Source organism: Tenebrio molitor, chromosome 7, assembly GCF_963966145.1.
Source record: "Tenebrio molitor chromosome 7, icTenMoli1.1, whole genome shotgun sequence".
NCBI classification, from domain to species: domain Eukaryota; kingdom Metazoa; phylum Arthropoda; class Insecta; order Coleoptera; family Tenebrionidae; genus Tenebrio; species Tenebrio molitor.
Window position 1 is genome coordinate 15,338,345 of NC_091052.1, and position 14,064 is coordinate 15,352,408.

Below are 14,064 nucleotides of genomic sequence, written 5' to 3' on the forward strand. Positions count from 1 at the left end.
ATCATAGTACTTCAGCTACAACTGGACTAGTTAATCATATAATATTTAAATAACGAACTATTAATCACGCTTTACATAAATAAGACAATTTTTCAGCACCGCGCTTGCACAATCTTCACATAATTCTGTTTACTTCTTTGAATTTCTATAAAAATAAACGTTTGTGGTAAATAATGTGACAAATGATGTCGATCAAGACCCGGAATAGCTTGCAATTATGGGGTTAAATTTATGACAGTATTAATTATTCACAAGTAGCGACCAGCGCGTCAATTTCCTCCGTTTAGTGAAAAATTAATCATGCCCGGAAAAACACCGAACATTTACGAGGCCCTCAAACCTGTACTGATTTTTTCCAAAATTGTCGGCCTCTACCCGAACAAAATTCAAACCGGGCCGACCGATTCATCACACAAACTTGGCATTCTCTGGTTCGTCCTCCTGAACGGGTTTTTTGCATCTTACGCAGCATGCACCATAAGAATGGGAGACAAACCCGCGGTTACCAACGAGCTGATCATACAAATCGGCGACAGAATCTACCTTTCCGTCTCGCTACTCAACAGTTTCGTAATCGCAGGGACCACCTTCGCCAACCGGAAAAAGGTAAACGATCGAAGATGCGAAGAGTGTGCGACTGATATTTTCCAGATGGTGTCGTTGTTCCGCAGACTGTACCACTTCGACAAAAGAATTCGATTTCTGCAGCCTCCGGTTGATCTGAAGAGGGAACAAGCTCGCGCGCGCGCTTGCTCGATCCTCGCAGCCGCGACTGTTGCTTCTTTGATTGTTGCATATTTGGTGGTGGATGTTTGCTTGTTTCTGGAACATGTGACTTTGTACGACGTCGGTACCGAAGTGGTGGCTTACGTTTACCCCTTGACGACAATGCTAATAATGATCAGCCAGTTCGGCACCGTCGCTATGCTCATCAGACAAAAATTCAAATGGATCAATTTGAAACTGAAGCAAGTGAAGTACAAGTGGTACCGCGACCACACCGGCGACGCATTGTTTTCTTACACTCACGTGCGATTCCACTCTCCTGCGTAAGACAACAATTACGAGTAGGTACTGTCCAAACTAGACTTGAGTGTTTTGCAGGGTTTACAGGAAATCCGACGAGACCATTCATTTCTTGGAACAGTTGAGACGCCAGCACCAACAACTGTGCTCTCTCGCTCAAGATTTGAACAGAATTTTCAGTTTCCCCATCTTGGTGACAGTCTTGAATCTGTTTATCTCGATAACTTTCACGATCTACTTTTATTTTATAAGCGATTCGAATGCGAAAGCTCAGCGCCCTATGTTATACTCCACCTACTACGCCCTAAACGGATTTATCAATTGTGGGGCGCTCTTCAGCTTGGTCTCGGTCTCGTGTTCTACCAGAAACGCGGTATTCGAGTTTTTCAACTTCGTGACCATAAAACAATCTCTCAAGTTTCAGGCCAAGCTGACCAGTCACATTCTACACACGATCTATGACAGAACCGAAGAAATGGAAAATTACGTAATAGATCCAAATCTACAAAATTTAAACTAACATTTTTTTCTAGATAATACACTTCTCTTTCCAACTTTTGGAAAACGAGGTCGAGTTTACAGGGTGTTCCGTTTTTGTCCTAGACGAGAAACTCTTGTTTTCGGTAAGCGACAACACAAATTGTTGATTAGAGACTCCGTGTATATTTCAGATTGTTGGAGCAATCGCAACATATCTCGTAATTGTAGTACAATTTCACTCGGGTTTGGATTAGAACTACGACAATAACAAATCAAACAACTTATCGACGTTTTGTGGAATAATAAAAAGCTGAACAATTACTGTGGAAATTGTGAGAATTAATAAATACCTGTCTGTGACAAATTTACAGTTGTATTGATTGTTTCTAACAAAGCTACAAATCATTTGCTACCAACATGATCGAAAAGACGCAAATAAGTCTCTATCAAACCGTCTATCCTGTTTTTTTATTTTCAAAAATATTTGGATTCTGTACTGTAAACCTAGACCCTAAGGGATATCGACAAAGTCTGATCAGCTTTCTTTGGTGTCTCCTAGCTTTTGCGTTCTACTTATTTTCCATTATTAATCATGTATTGGGCTCCGACTTGTTTCCAAAAAATCGAAACTGGATTCTATTAATCGTCAACACTCTAAACTCATTTACCAGAATGGTATCTTTGATCCTTCTTTCGGCGATAATGTTGCTATCAGGACCGAGGGTAAGAAAGTTCGAAAATAATATGTTCGAAAACATTTTTTTCCAGATCGTGAAAATTTTACAACAAATCGTTCAAATCGACAGAGACCTTGCAAGCCTTAACATAAAAACCAACGTCAAAAATTTCGACAAATACGTAAAACTCGCGGTGTTGGCTCAATCTTGTCATTATTTGCTGTATATTATTTTGCAATACTCGGTGATTCACCAGAGATTTGAAGGCTTGTTGGGTGATGTCAGTTTCATTGTTGCTGCCACCGTTGCAACACTGAATACAGGAGTGGTTCTGCACCAGTTTCTTGTACTGGCCTGGCTGCTTAAAAAAAGATTCGAGTGGCTCAACCGAGAGTTTGACAATTTTTACCACGACTTCAAAAAATTCGACTCAAACTCGCTCAAGTAAGTTTATTATTTTTTCTTTATACCATACTGTTATTAGGATTTATCAGTACTCAATGCTTGATTGATATGATACCTATAACAGACTAGGCCGTTATTCAAAATTATCAGACCGAGGCCGTTATTTTTGCTACCGTTGCTACGGTTACGGCATAGATGACAACTAAATTTAATTTTTGAAGTAAAGAGAAATGTCAGTCTTACAAATAAATCATCGTTAAATGTTAAGTATTATTGGTATAAAGAAAACTATAAAACAACATACGGCCGATATGGATATAACAGACTCGGTTGATTATAAAATCTCGGCTCCGCCTCGATTTTACAATACCTCAACCATGTCTGTTATATAACCCATATCGGCCTAATACCGTTATATACTATTTCCGTTGACCGCTTGTTAATTTCAATATTAATGAATTATTTTGTCTAAAATATTAATAAACTCGGTACAGGTTGCAAAGACCCACTTGTCATTTGCAACAGCACTTTTATGGCATTAGTCATTTGAAATTACTTTAAAACTGTACTTATTTGGAAAATATTCAACCCAAACTATGATTTTCTGATCCCTTTGTGCCTTTATTTGGTTCAGAAATATGAAAAAAATGCTGTTGTAAATGACAAGTGTGTCTTTGCAACCTGTAGGTACCGAGTTTACACTATTTTTCATTAATCAACGATTTTTGCGATTTTGACGTTTTGATGATATTTTGATGTATAAACAACCTCGAACATGCATTGTTTGCACTTACTGCACAATTACGAATTCACTTTTTCAAAAACCGACATTTTTGGTTATAATTCGCATGTCATATTTTTCAAAGGTAACTATAGGTTTTCTTAGCAACCGTTATTTTTACGTGAAATTGAATGTGAATGGAGTTGACGTCTTCTGACATTCTTTGTGGAAAAGTGAATAGAAAGTGTTGAAAAATTTAAAAATGGCCTATAGGCCTTTAGGTATTTTATAAGGTTTCATCTTTATCAAAAAAGATGAAATTGGTTTTGAAAATTTGAAATTTGAAATTTTGTCACAAAAAAAAAGTTTGCGGTCAACGAAAAAATTTTGTAATCAACTCCTTTGTTAATGGACGATTAATAATCTCAACCACTCACTCGCTACACTCCTTCGTGCTTTAAACAGTTTCGATTATTAATCGCCTTCATTAACAAACTAGTTTATTAAATAACTATTTCCGTTGACCGCTTGTTAATTTCAATATTAATGAATTCTTTTGTCTAAATTATAGTGTATTAATGGACCTCATTAATACACTATTTTTCATTAATCAACGATTTTGCGATTTTGACGTTTTGATACAGGCAACCAGATATACGACATACGCATAAAAAACCAATGAAAAATGAAAATGACTCAATAACTCTAACATCCTACATTTAATACATAATTATTTTTGATTATTCATTACAAAATATTTAATATTACAATTATATAAAGTTAAGGAAGGAACAGATAAATTGTTTGTGCTGTGAACGTCAGGATTTATATTCAGGTTCAAATAATTTTGGACGTTTTCAAAGTTGTTTGAGGTTATGTTGATGTCACCTGGGGCTTTGGAAGAAGAGGCTGTCTCGTTTGTCCAAAATAATTGTTTAGCAATGTTTACTTTGTTCTGGATTGAATCTTCAATGTATGCCTCCGCAACACTGGTTGATTTCCACCCCCCGAGTCTCTTTATTGCTGCAAAATCTGCCCCTGAATCTGACAATATTGAGGCAGAAGATCTGCGGAAGCAATGTCCTGTATATAGCTGTAGCTGATCCAGTTTGAGAAATTGTGCAACTGTACATGGTATTTTGGCAAATGTGTTGATGCCCACAGGATTTGTAGAGCATTTATTGTTTCGATAAAATACAAAGAATTGTGTGTGTTTTGTATACTGTGGTCTCAGTGTTATATATTGTCTGATTAATTTTAAGAATGTATTTTGATCATTATCCACAACCGTAAAAATTCTTTTCTCTTTTGTTTTTGATCCTGGGATAGTGATTAGAAATTTTGATTTTTGGTCTTCAACATTATTGGTTTGAACTCCAGAAGTTTATGCTTCCTTAACGCGCCAGCTATTCCAAAAATTAGTGCGACTTATAATATAAAGTGGTTTGCTAGTACACATTTTAATTTAAACCCTTTGCTTACCTTGGTCATTAAGAACAAATTATTAGGAGCGTCAAGAATGAATTTTTGTACCTGCTCTTTTTCTAAAACTTTAAATTTTTTTGGAACGTGTCCTTCAGTTTGTCTTTTAATATTCATTATCAATTTGTTAAATTTTCCTATGTCGATATTTTTCTTCACATAAAGAGTTGATTTCAGCATTGAGAATTTTGGCCAGAGGCTCGCTATTAAGCCTCTTTGAGCAATATTTAAAAAGTACGCCAGGAAGACAGGCTCCGTGTAATTTGTTATTTGTTGTTCAGTGCACCAGGTTTCAAATTCATTATAGGTTTTTTCGTACAGCTCTCGACTTTTTGCCGGTAGTAAACTGGAACATGCGTCGTTTGCACTGGCCATTACAGCAGCAGGTAATGCAGAAGGGTTTTCTAGTTCCATAACTTCACTATTTGCAATTCACTTTTTCACAATGGCGACCTTTTTTGTTATAACTCGCATGTCATATTTTTAAATGGTAACTAGGTTTTTTTTAGCAAACGTGATTTTTACGTAAAATTGAATGTGAATGGAGTTGATGTCTTCTGACACTTTGTGGAAAAGAGAATAGAAAGTGTTGAAAAATTTTAAAATAGCCTACCCCGAGGAGAAAAAAAAAGATGAAGGTCTTTTATAAGGTGTCTCATCTTTATCGAAAAAAGCTGAAATTGGTTTTGATTTGACTTTAATTTGAAATTTTGTCACAAAAAAAAAAAATGCGGTCAACGAAAAAATTTTGTAATCAACTCGTTTGTTAATGGGCGATTAATAATCTCAACTATTAAAGGCACTCACTCGCTACACTCGTTCGTGCTTTAAACAGTTTCGATTATTAATCGCCTTCATTAACAAACTTGTTTATAAAATAACTATTGTTTTGCAGCAAATCGAGGGAACTGTCAGTGGTGACTTACTTGATCTCTTTAAACACAACCCACAAGAAGATTCGAGATGCCGCAAATACTTTACAAAGAGTCTACGCTTTGGTGAACTTAATTATAATTTTAAAAGGTGCGATATCGTCAACTGCTGCCATACACTACTTGCTGGACATTCGCTACGTCCACTACAACGAATCTATTGCTCTTATCAATAAGTTGGAAGCGTTCTGGAACATCTTCATAAACGGATTTTATATCGTAACACTCACTCTTATTTCCTCGCAGACTGCTGACGAAGTGATTGTCTACAAACGCAACTTGACAACTTTTGACCGAATTGTTTTGCAGTGTAACAAAATGGCGAAGCTTCAACTGCGACTCTCGACTAAATCGCGACTTGTCGCAATTAAGATTTGGAATTTCGTTCTGCAATCCAAGCACGAAAAACTCACCTTCACTTGCTTCAACCTCTTTGACATAAACGAGACTCTGTTTTGCACGGTAGGTGCAAAATAGTGCATAGAAGTCATCTTTATTGATGAAATGTTAGATTTTAGGAGCAGTGGCCACGTTTAGTTTTATCATTATCCAGTTCGGGATGACGTTTGAAAAATAAACGCAAAATACTGTGTCAGAGTTTATTTCTAATAAATAAAATGAGTGAATTTATTTGTGATTGATTTTCTTGTCTCCAAGTTCAAACTGTATCACGATGACGAGGTAGGCACAGACAGTTGCTAAAACCTATAAAAAATGTGTATTTGGTCGCTTCGCAGTGCAATATTCACCGAATGGATCAGCGATTCGTCGATGACGAACAGATTGGAAACAGTGAAGCGGACACAGTGGTGCATCAATTGCAACGAGAAATTCACCGCCTGCAAGTTGCTTTATTGTTGTTTGATCGCTTTTAACAAAACGAATCCAACTCACCGAAAGCTGCATCTCTTCTGACAAACTCCTGGTCATTATCACGTGCAAGATAATGGCGGATTTTCGAGCCTGAAAAGATTCATCAGTTTCCCCGCTTTCACAGTAAAATTTCGCACCTCTTCCATGGTCCGCGACGACACAAAAATCAGAGTCGAAGATAGCATGAAATAAAAAGCGACATCGGCGCTGTTCTGGCATATTAAACCGACAGCTGCGGCATCACCGTTGATGAACAAAGATTCGATCAAAAAGAACAGAGCAGTGACGAGAATGACCAGTTGCAGGAGCGTCGTTAGCAAAACGGGAATCGAGAAGATTTTGTTCAACGTGAAACTTGTGTTGGTTAGGTGATAATGGAGTTGCGAAACGAATTTTAATTTTCTAGAGCTGGAAAAAATACGAAAGGATTTACCACAAAAATGCAACGCGACTTACTTCAGTTTGTGTGCGTTGTGCTTGATTTCAAAATCGATTGACAAGAGGTGGTAGTTGAGTGTTTCAAATTTTTGCTTTAGGACCAGTGTCAGCGCGCAAAACTGTACCAGAACCAAAGAATACACGAAAAAGGCGATAGCGCTGCGAGCATTGTAAAGAAAACTGTTCGGCCCTTTTTCCTCAACAAAAGAGAAAATGATTATGTGTTTTAACGCGACAGAAAAAAATATTATTGTTATTGCGGCGACGGTGAATCGAAAGATTTTTCGATTTGATGTTCTGAGTCTCGGGAGGATCGACACGTTTCTTATTCTGTTGTCAAACTGAGACAGATTTTTCATCACGTTGACAATCTACAAAAAACTCTTCAACGGGTTCGTTACTTTCCAAGTGAATTTTACTTTGTTGCGGTTCAGGATCATAAGCAGAATCATTGTTATGCTGATGAGATTTTCCAAAAACTCCTCCACAGTTTCGACTATTTCGACAATCACGCTGTATTGCACCAACACGTCAAGACTGGTGACGTAGATCACAAAAGCTATGGTTAAACACAGGACAAAGATACTCCACAGAATGGCGAATCTGTCGGGCCTGGAGGAAGAAAGATCGAAACGTAACGGCGCCAGACCAAAAATTTTGGAAACGAAAAAGAGAAATCGTAACGTTTCGTAGATGTTCCTGCACGCCAACATTCTACTTAATTGTGAATGGATATTGACTGAAATGGGCAATTAACGTCAAGGGGTATTGTCTACTGTAGCAACAATAGCAAGAATTCTATAGCACAACACATAATAATGTCATGCGGATGAATAGATGTGAAACAAAAATTAAAACTCCTTATCTTCCTTTGTCTGGTTTGAAAATAGTTATTAGGTGTACCAAAATAACTTGTTACTTCCTAGACTAGTTAGTATAATTAATAATGAGAAACAAAAGTCGAGTTTTTGAGTAAGGGGAGAGGGGGGGGGGAGTATGAAAAACAAAATAAAAGTTATAACTTGAGTCAGCTTTCATTCCTGCATTTTTCATTAGATATTTGTTTAATCACATCTATCAGATTTACTTTGTACAGTTCGGGACACGGAATTTCGGGCATCATTTTTCTGTCAGTTCAAAAAATTGCGATGTAAATCACTCTTTATTGCCAACGTGACATTCAAAAGTCAAATTTTCATAGTTATTTACACTACGAGAGAGGAAGGTAAAGCTTTTGTTCACGCGAATTGCATGTTCGGCCACGACGCGCAGCGGAGTGGTCGATGCAATTCAAGTGAACAAAAGCGGCCTTACTCTCGAGTGCTGTATTTGATTTTGTTCGATACCAGACATAACTCCTTAGAAAATGAGTCTGTAACTTTATATTCAAAATTTTAAATAAAATTAAAATAAAATTTATTTTCTGTCCACGTCAGTCGCATGTCAGTCATTGAGGTTAATAATGTAAAGCCTATTTTACATTTTTTGACAGTATATTGACAGCGATGCCCAAAATTCCGTGTCTCGAACTGTACACCAAAGTCACACATTTTGTTTGAAAGAGGCAAAATGGCATAGTTATGCGAATGCTCGCTCACAGAGGAACAAAAAACCTTTTTGCATGACCTCTAATGAGCAACTTTACTCCCTGATTGTATGGAGTAAAGTCTCTTTTTTCCCCTTGGACAAAAAAACATAGCCAACTCAAGCTTTTAGTCAATTTTTTCCCCTTAGGCAAATTCAACCTTTTATGATACATATTATTTATTTCATATTAATTTTCTTTTTTATCAGAGGTGCAGTTTGGAGCCCGATGGCGAAGGCCGCAGGTCCTACAGAGCACCGAGGGTAACAATCATGCACTCCCGACATGCTTATACTGTTTTTTTTGCGACCTAACAATTTTAATTGAAAAAAGTCAAAAGTTTCAAAATGATTCTTTTGTTCAACACTGTGGGCCCTTAAAACGCTCGTTTCACTCGCGTTTTAAACTGGTCCACTTGTGCTAAAAAAACCCAATTTACACAAGAACTCGTCAAATAAACTACTATTTTTGTTCGACACTGTCAGAATTTGAGAATTTTCTCCTGTGTGAACGAATTTTGATAAATGTCACCACTTGTCAAAAAGAAACGTCAAGCTGATTTTAAAGATTTTAAGCGATTTGGAACCTTTAAGGGGCTCGTCGAACAAAAAAAAGCCCAATTTACACACGAACTCGTTAAATAAATAACTATTAATTATCAACATGACATTTAAATTTAGCTTGACAGTTAGTGATAATTTACAAGTTTTCGGCTTTTTTCCATTAAAATCGTTGTCGTGCAAAAAATAGTACTTATACCGGGTATCAACCACCAAACCTGGTCATAGGCACATTTAGAAAATTACATATAATAAACAAAATATATGAGTTGCTTGCTATGAAATATATTTGTTTAATGTCATATTTATTGACAGCTGTAATTATCATCCGTACAAACTACATACAATGCCATCAGGAACCTTTTGATGTAGGTAGGTAGACGTAGAAAGTAGAATTACTTTTGGAATTTACAAAACAGAAGAATGATCATAGGGCAGTATTATACACAATTATTGGACAGATTTGACGATGCATTGAAGCAAAAACGGTCCCACTTGGCGAAGAAGAAAGTGCTGTTCCACCAAGCCACCAAGCCAATGCGCCGGCACACGCATTGGGCTACGAATTGCTGCCCCATCCACCGTATTCTCCAGATTTACACCCCTCTGTGACTTCTTCCTGTTTCCCAACATGAAAGAATGGCTCGGTGGAAAAAGATTCGCATCGGACGAGCAGATTACTACCGAAACTGATGCCTATTTCGCAGTTTGACAAATCCTATTTTTTGGAGGGCTTGAAAAAGTTAGAAAGTCTATGTTGAAAAATAAATCGAATTTTTTTAAAAACTTTTTGCTTCTTTCCTAACACGGGTACATAACTACATACAGTTAATTTCAAAATTATCAAGTACAGTCACGGCCGTTGAAAACTCAGTCACTTTGACAACGCCAAACTTTTGGCTTTGCAAATGGTATTGAAAGTGACGTTTCTCAAAATGTCACTCAAACATTATCCACATTAATTTCTGTCGCAATGACTCTTATACTCACACCGTCTAATAAATTTTTGCAAACCAGATAATTGCAGCATTTCAAAAGTTACGCTGTATTCTGACCTAATATGTCAAAAATTGACACTGACTTTATAATACTTGATGAAAATCCTGTTTACGCTAATCAAATTTCGGAATTTATACAGAGTCTTTAAATCTTTCCTATCTGAGATTTCAACGGCCGCGACTGTACATCTCAAAAATCAAGAAGTCGATTTATTACAGTTTTTTCCACATGTGAAGACGCCTTTTTGAAATTTGGCCGTCATATTTTTATATAGGTTAGTTAAGTTTGACACCATAAATGTCGCTGATATTTTAGAGCACCATAGGTAATATTGTTTGTTTTATCCTCTTCGCGATGTTATCATATTGGGCTAACCTCCGGATCGACAACCCTTCTTCTAATTTGGAAAGAATGACCACTTTCGCGTATTCGATGTCAATGTAAATGCACCTTTATCGTCATTATGATTGATGTTTTCAAAAAAACTGTCAACTTGGTTATGAGTAGCTAAGGTAGGTATGGTTTAGAAATTTTGACAACTGAATCACACATCTGTCCAGTTTTCCGTGTCCCCAATAGTAGGGGAAGTGGGCCTAAAATGGGGTATGTAGGTAAAACGGGATATCAGTGTTTAACCCGCAACGAGAGCTGGCAACTACTCGTATTAGCACCTAATGCGTGTGTGTGGACGCTAGTGTTAGTGGTCTGCTGTCAAAAGTGCGATCCGCTTGTGTTTTAAACAGAGAGAGTGATTTTATTGGTTTCGGAAGTTGTGAATGTAATAATTAGTGTTTACGGAATAAGCTCCTGGAAGAGAACAACTCGTGCTCTTGGGTTGTTACTGCGCATCAAATTGTCTTCAAAGGTTAGTTAACAAGCGATGCAGGCCAAATTGCTCTGAAAGACATTTGTTTTTCACGCGGTAATTTTAAAAATTTTAAGACAAATGTAGGTAAAATGGGAAATTTTTACGCCTTAAAACGGGATAGTATCCCGTTTTACCTACACCAGCCCAGTATTTATTTTTATTTGTTTTCAGATGCCTTCCACTTATAAACGAAAAACCGACCGCCAATCTTGGTCCGAAGAAGCTATGTCTAGGGCACTAGAGGCGTTGCGAAATGGAACATGTGGTTACTTAAAAGCTGCTAAACAATTTAATGTTCCAAAGTCGACTTTAGAAAGGCGTTTTAAAAACAAAAATAAACAGGCACTTGACCATTCAAAACAACTGGGGAGCAGAAAATTAACGTTTCCAATGGAACTAGAGAAACAGTTAGTAGATTATGTTAAAAACATGGAAGCTATGTTATATGGACTAACAACAAGAAGTATTCGAAGTCTTGCGTATCAAATTGCTGTTAGAAATAATATCGTTCATCACTTTAATAATGAAACTAAGTTGGCAGGATGGCACTGGTTACATTCCTTTCTGAAGAGAAACAATTTGTCTCTTCGCAGTCCTGAAGCAACTTCTGCGGCAAGAGCGCAAGGCTTCAACCGAGAAGCAGTTGGCTCATTTTTTGATATTTTGAAATCGCTCCAAGAGAAACATAATTTCCCGCCATCAAGAATATTTAACGTGGACGAAACAGGTATCACTACTGTCCAATCTCGACCATCAAAAATTATTGCTGCCAGAGGAAGAAAACAAGTAGGCTCCCTAACATCAGCCGAACGTGGGGAGTTAACGACTGTAGTAATTTGTATGAGTCCAAGTGGCATTTTTGTCCCACCTATGCTAATTTTTCCTCGAGTGCGAATGAAACCTCAATTTGCTGATGGAACTCCGCCAGGTTCACTATCAGTTTGCCATAAATCTGGGTGGATGCAATTAGAGTTGTTTGAGAAATGGTTTGATCATTTCGTTCATCACACTCAAACTTCGAAAAGTAATCCAGTATTACTCATACTGGATGGGCATAAAACACACACCCAAAATATAGCAACGATAGAAAAAGCACGGCAGAATGGAGTAACAATTTTATGTTTACCACCGCATACCAGTCACCGTATGCAGCCGCTCGACGTTTCGTTTATGGGGCCACTCACCACTTTTTATACTCAAGAAGTGGAAATATGGTTGAGAAACCATCCAGGACGCCGCATTACTATAAACGAAGTTGGATCTTTGTTCGCTAAAGCATATCTAAGAGGCTCAACACCTTTAAACGCCATTAATGGTTTTAAGAAAACTGGATTATATCCATTGGACCACACAGTATTTACAGAAGATATGTATGCTGCAGCTTTGCCAACTAGTTATGACCCACCTCAAAACAATGACAGTACTGAAAATGATGCAGTTGCAGCTGTGTCACCTGAAATGGAAGATGCAATGGAACAAATTCAACGTGACTTTGTAAGAGAGTCTACACCAGATGAGCAAATAATCACTCAAGTTGAAAAACCATCAACTAGCAGCATGTGCAATTTAATCAGTCCTGAAACAATTGCTCCATATCCGAAAGCTAAGAATGTAAAGCTATCAAAAAAGAAAGTCAGCAGAAAGGGTAAAGCTGCAATCCTTACCAGTACCCCTTATAAAGAAGAGTTAGAAAAATCCCTGGTTCAGAAAAACAGAAAAAATAATGCAGACAAAATGAAAACGAATAGAATAACTTTCAAAAACAAAAACGCTGCAAACAACAGCTCATCGAAAGGTAAGAAACAGGAGTCTAATGTGACCAAAGCACGAGTATCAAGGACCCAATCCAGTAGCAGCGAATCTGACGTTGATGTGGAATGCCTGTTTTGCGGTAATAACTATTCTAAAGACCACTGCGGAGAAGGATGGATAATGTGCTGTCGTTGCGGCAAATGGGCCCATGATGAATGTGCAGGTGTAGAAAGTGATGATGATGACGAATTCACATGTGATATTTGCCTACAAAAATAAAGTTTTTGAAAAATATATTTTCTAAATAAATCTTATTATAGGAATAATTTCCCGTGTTAAATCCATATCCCGTTTTACCTCCAGCACTTTCCCATTTTACCGACACTGTGTAGGTAAAATGGGAAATTGCAGACATTTACTAATTAACCACATGTAACTACTTGTTTTTTATTTTAGATTGTTTTTGATGAATATATGTTTAAATCAATAACTATACTATAGCAAGATTTACTTTACACAATTTTACAACACTTATTTTTTTTTATACATAACGTTAAACGTTAAGTATCCCATTTTAAGCCCACTTCCCCTACCTTCAGGGTTTGCATAATGCAGGGTTTGAATATATGCCATACTCTGTGAGACACTCTGTATAATGAGCAACTTTACTCCTTGATTGTATGGATGGCTCTATTTTTCGTCAGGTGCGTTCAACAAGAAAGCAGCCATTTTGTCTCTTGTAAAGACTCTTGCTTTTTAGGCTTATAACCAGCACTTTGTCTTTTAAGAAATGCTTTTAATATGAAATTGCGCAAAATGGCGATGGTGTGTTTACTCAACACCATGGAAATTTATGTGATCAAATTTCCTGTGGAAGCGAGCGTAATGCGATTTTACTTTATACATTTTTGTGAAGCCAGGGTGCAATATCTTGTGATATTAAATAGGCATTACAAAAAATTATGTATAAAACTCGTGTCTAAAGCTTTTTTTTTGCACTTGTGAGCATTAAAGAACTCGTGTACGGCTTGTTATTTAAACTTGCTCACGCGTGCAAAAATGCGGAGCTTTAGAAACTCGTTGTATAAAAAAATTACTAACAATTATTATGAAATGATAAAATTTCAACCACTTGTCCCATAATACAGGGCATTTTACGAGTGATAATGAGCCCAACGGAATAAAAAATGCATTTTCAATCATTTCGTCAAACTACGTGTTTAAAGGTTTAGCATTTGAAACCTTAGGCCCTTGGTGCAAAGAAGC

At 37.0% G+C, this 14,064-nt stretch overlaps 2 protein-coding genes and 2 long non-coding RNA genes across 8 annotated transcripts; 3 read left to right on the forward strand and 1 right to left on the reverse strand.

Moving 5' to 3' along the window:
• Positions 1–238: 238 nt before the first annotated feature.
• Positions 239–1,819, forward strand: LOC138135297 (uncharacterized). Of its 3 annotated transcripts, XM_069053996.1 has the most exons (4): positions 239–1,049; positions 1,105–1,399; positions 1,451–1,649; positions 1,698–1,819. In XM_069053996.1, the coding sequence occupies exons 1-3, from the start codon at positions 301–303 to the stop codon at positions 1,544–1,546; spliced, it is 1,140 nt and encodes a 379-aa protein (XP_068910097.1). In that variant the 5' UTR covers positions 239–300; the 3' UTR covers positions 1,547–1,649; positions 1,698–1,819. The 3 variants fall into 3 exon arrangements, with proteins under 3 accessions (XP_068910097.1, XP_068910095.1, XP_068910096.1); XM_069053994.1 differs by having other exon boundaries at positions 1,105–1,649; XM_069053995.1 differs by having other exon boundaries at positions 1,105–1,818.
• A 625-nt stretch (positions 1,820–2,444) lies between these two features.
• Positions 2,445–6,353, forward strand: LOC138135299 (uncharacterized). Of its 3 annotated transcripts, none has more exons than XR_011160924.1 (4): positions 2,445–2,627; positions 5,687–5,981; positions 6,033–6,185; positions 6,235–6,353. It is a non-coding gene; the product is annotated as an uncharacterized lncRNA (long non-coding RNA). The 3 variants fall into 3 exon arrangements; XR_011160925.1 differs by lacking the exon at positions 2,445–2,627 and adding an exon at positions 3,836–5,177; XR_011160926.1 differs by lacking the exon at positions 2,445–2,627 and adding an exon at positions 3,836–4,144.
• LOC138135298 (putative gustatory receptor 28b) lies at positions 6,309–8,842 on the reverse strand. Its single transcript, XM_069053997.1, has 6 exons — positions 7,454–8,842; positions 7,053–7,405; positions 6,734–7,004; positions 6,618–6,686; positions 6,473–6,562; positions 6,309–6,428 (listed from the first exon to the last, which is right to left on the reverse strand). The coding sequence occupies exons 1-6, from the start codon at positions 7,745–7,747 to the stop codon at positions 6,351–6,353; spliced, it is 1,155 nt and encodes a 384-aa protein (XP_068910098.1). The 5' UTR covers positions 7,748–8,842; the 3' UTR covers positions 6,309–6,350.
• A 1,909-nt stretch (positions 8,843–10,751) lies between these two features.
• Positions 10,752–13,092, forward strand: LOC138135155 (uncharacterized). The gene is made up of 2 exons (XR_011160876.1): positions 10,752–11,043; positions 11,218–13,092. It is a non-coding gene; the product is annotated as an uncharacterized lncRNA (long non-coding RNA).
• Positions 13,093–14,064: the final 972 nt, after the last annotated feature.

Bases quoted from the DNA above. Each gene is read 5' to 3' on its own strand.
- LOC138135298 (XM_069053997.1), bottom strand. From the start codon at position 7,747: ATGTTGGCGTGCAGGAACATCTACGAAACGTTACGATTTCTCTTTTTC. The intron at 7,406-7,453 runs GTAAAATTCACT...AGTTTTTTGTAG, and splicing joins TGATCCTGAACCGCAACAAA to ATTGTCAACGTGATGAAAAA. The intron at 6,687-6,733 runs GTGCGAAATTTT...GAATCTTTTCAG, and splicing joins CGTCGCGGACCATGGAAGAG to GCTCGAAAATCCGCCATTAT.
- LOC138135297 (XM_069053994.1), top strand. From the start codon at position 301: ATGCCCGGAAAAACACCGAACATTTACGAGGCCCTCAAACCTGTACTG. The intron at 1,050-1,104 runs GTAAGACAACAA...AGTGTTTTGCAG, and splicing joins GTGCGATTCCACTCTCCTGC to GGTTTACAGGAAATCCGACG.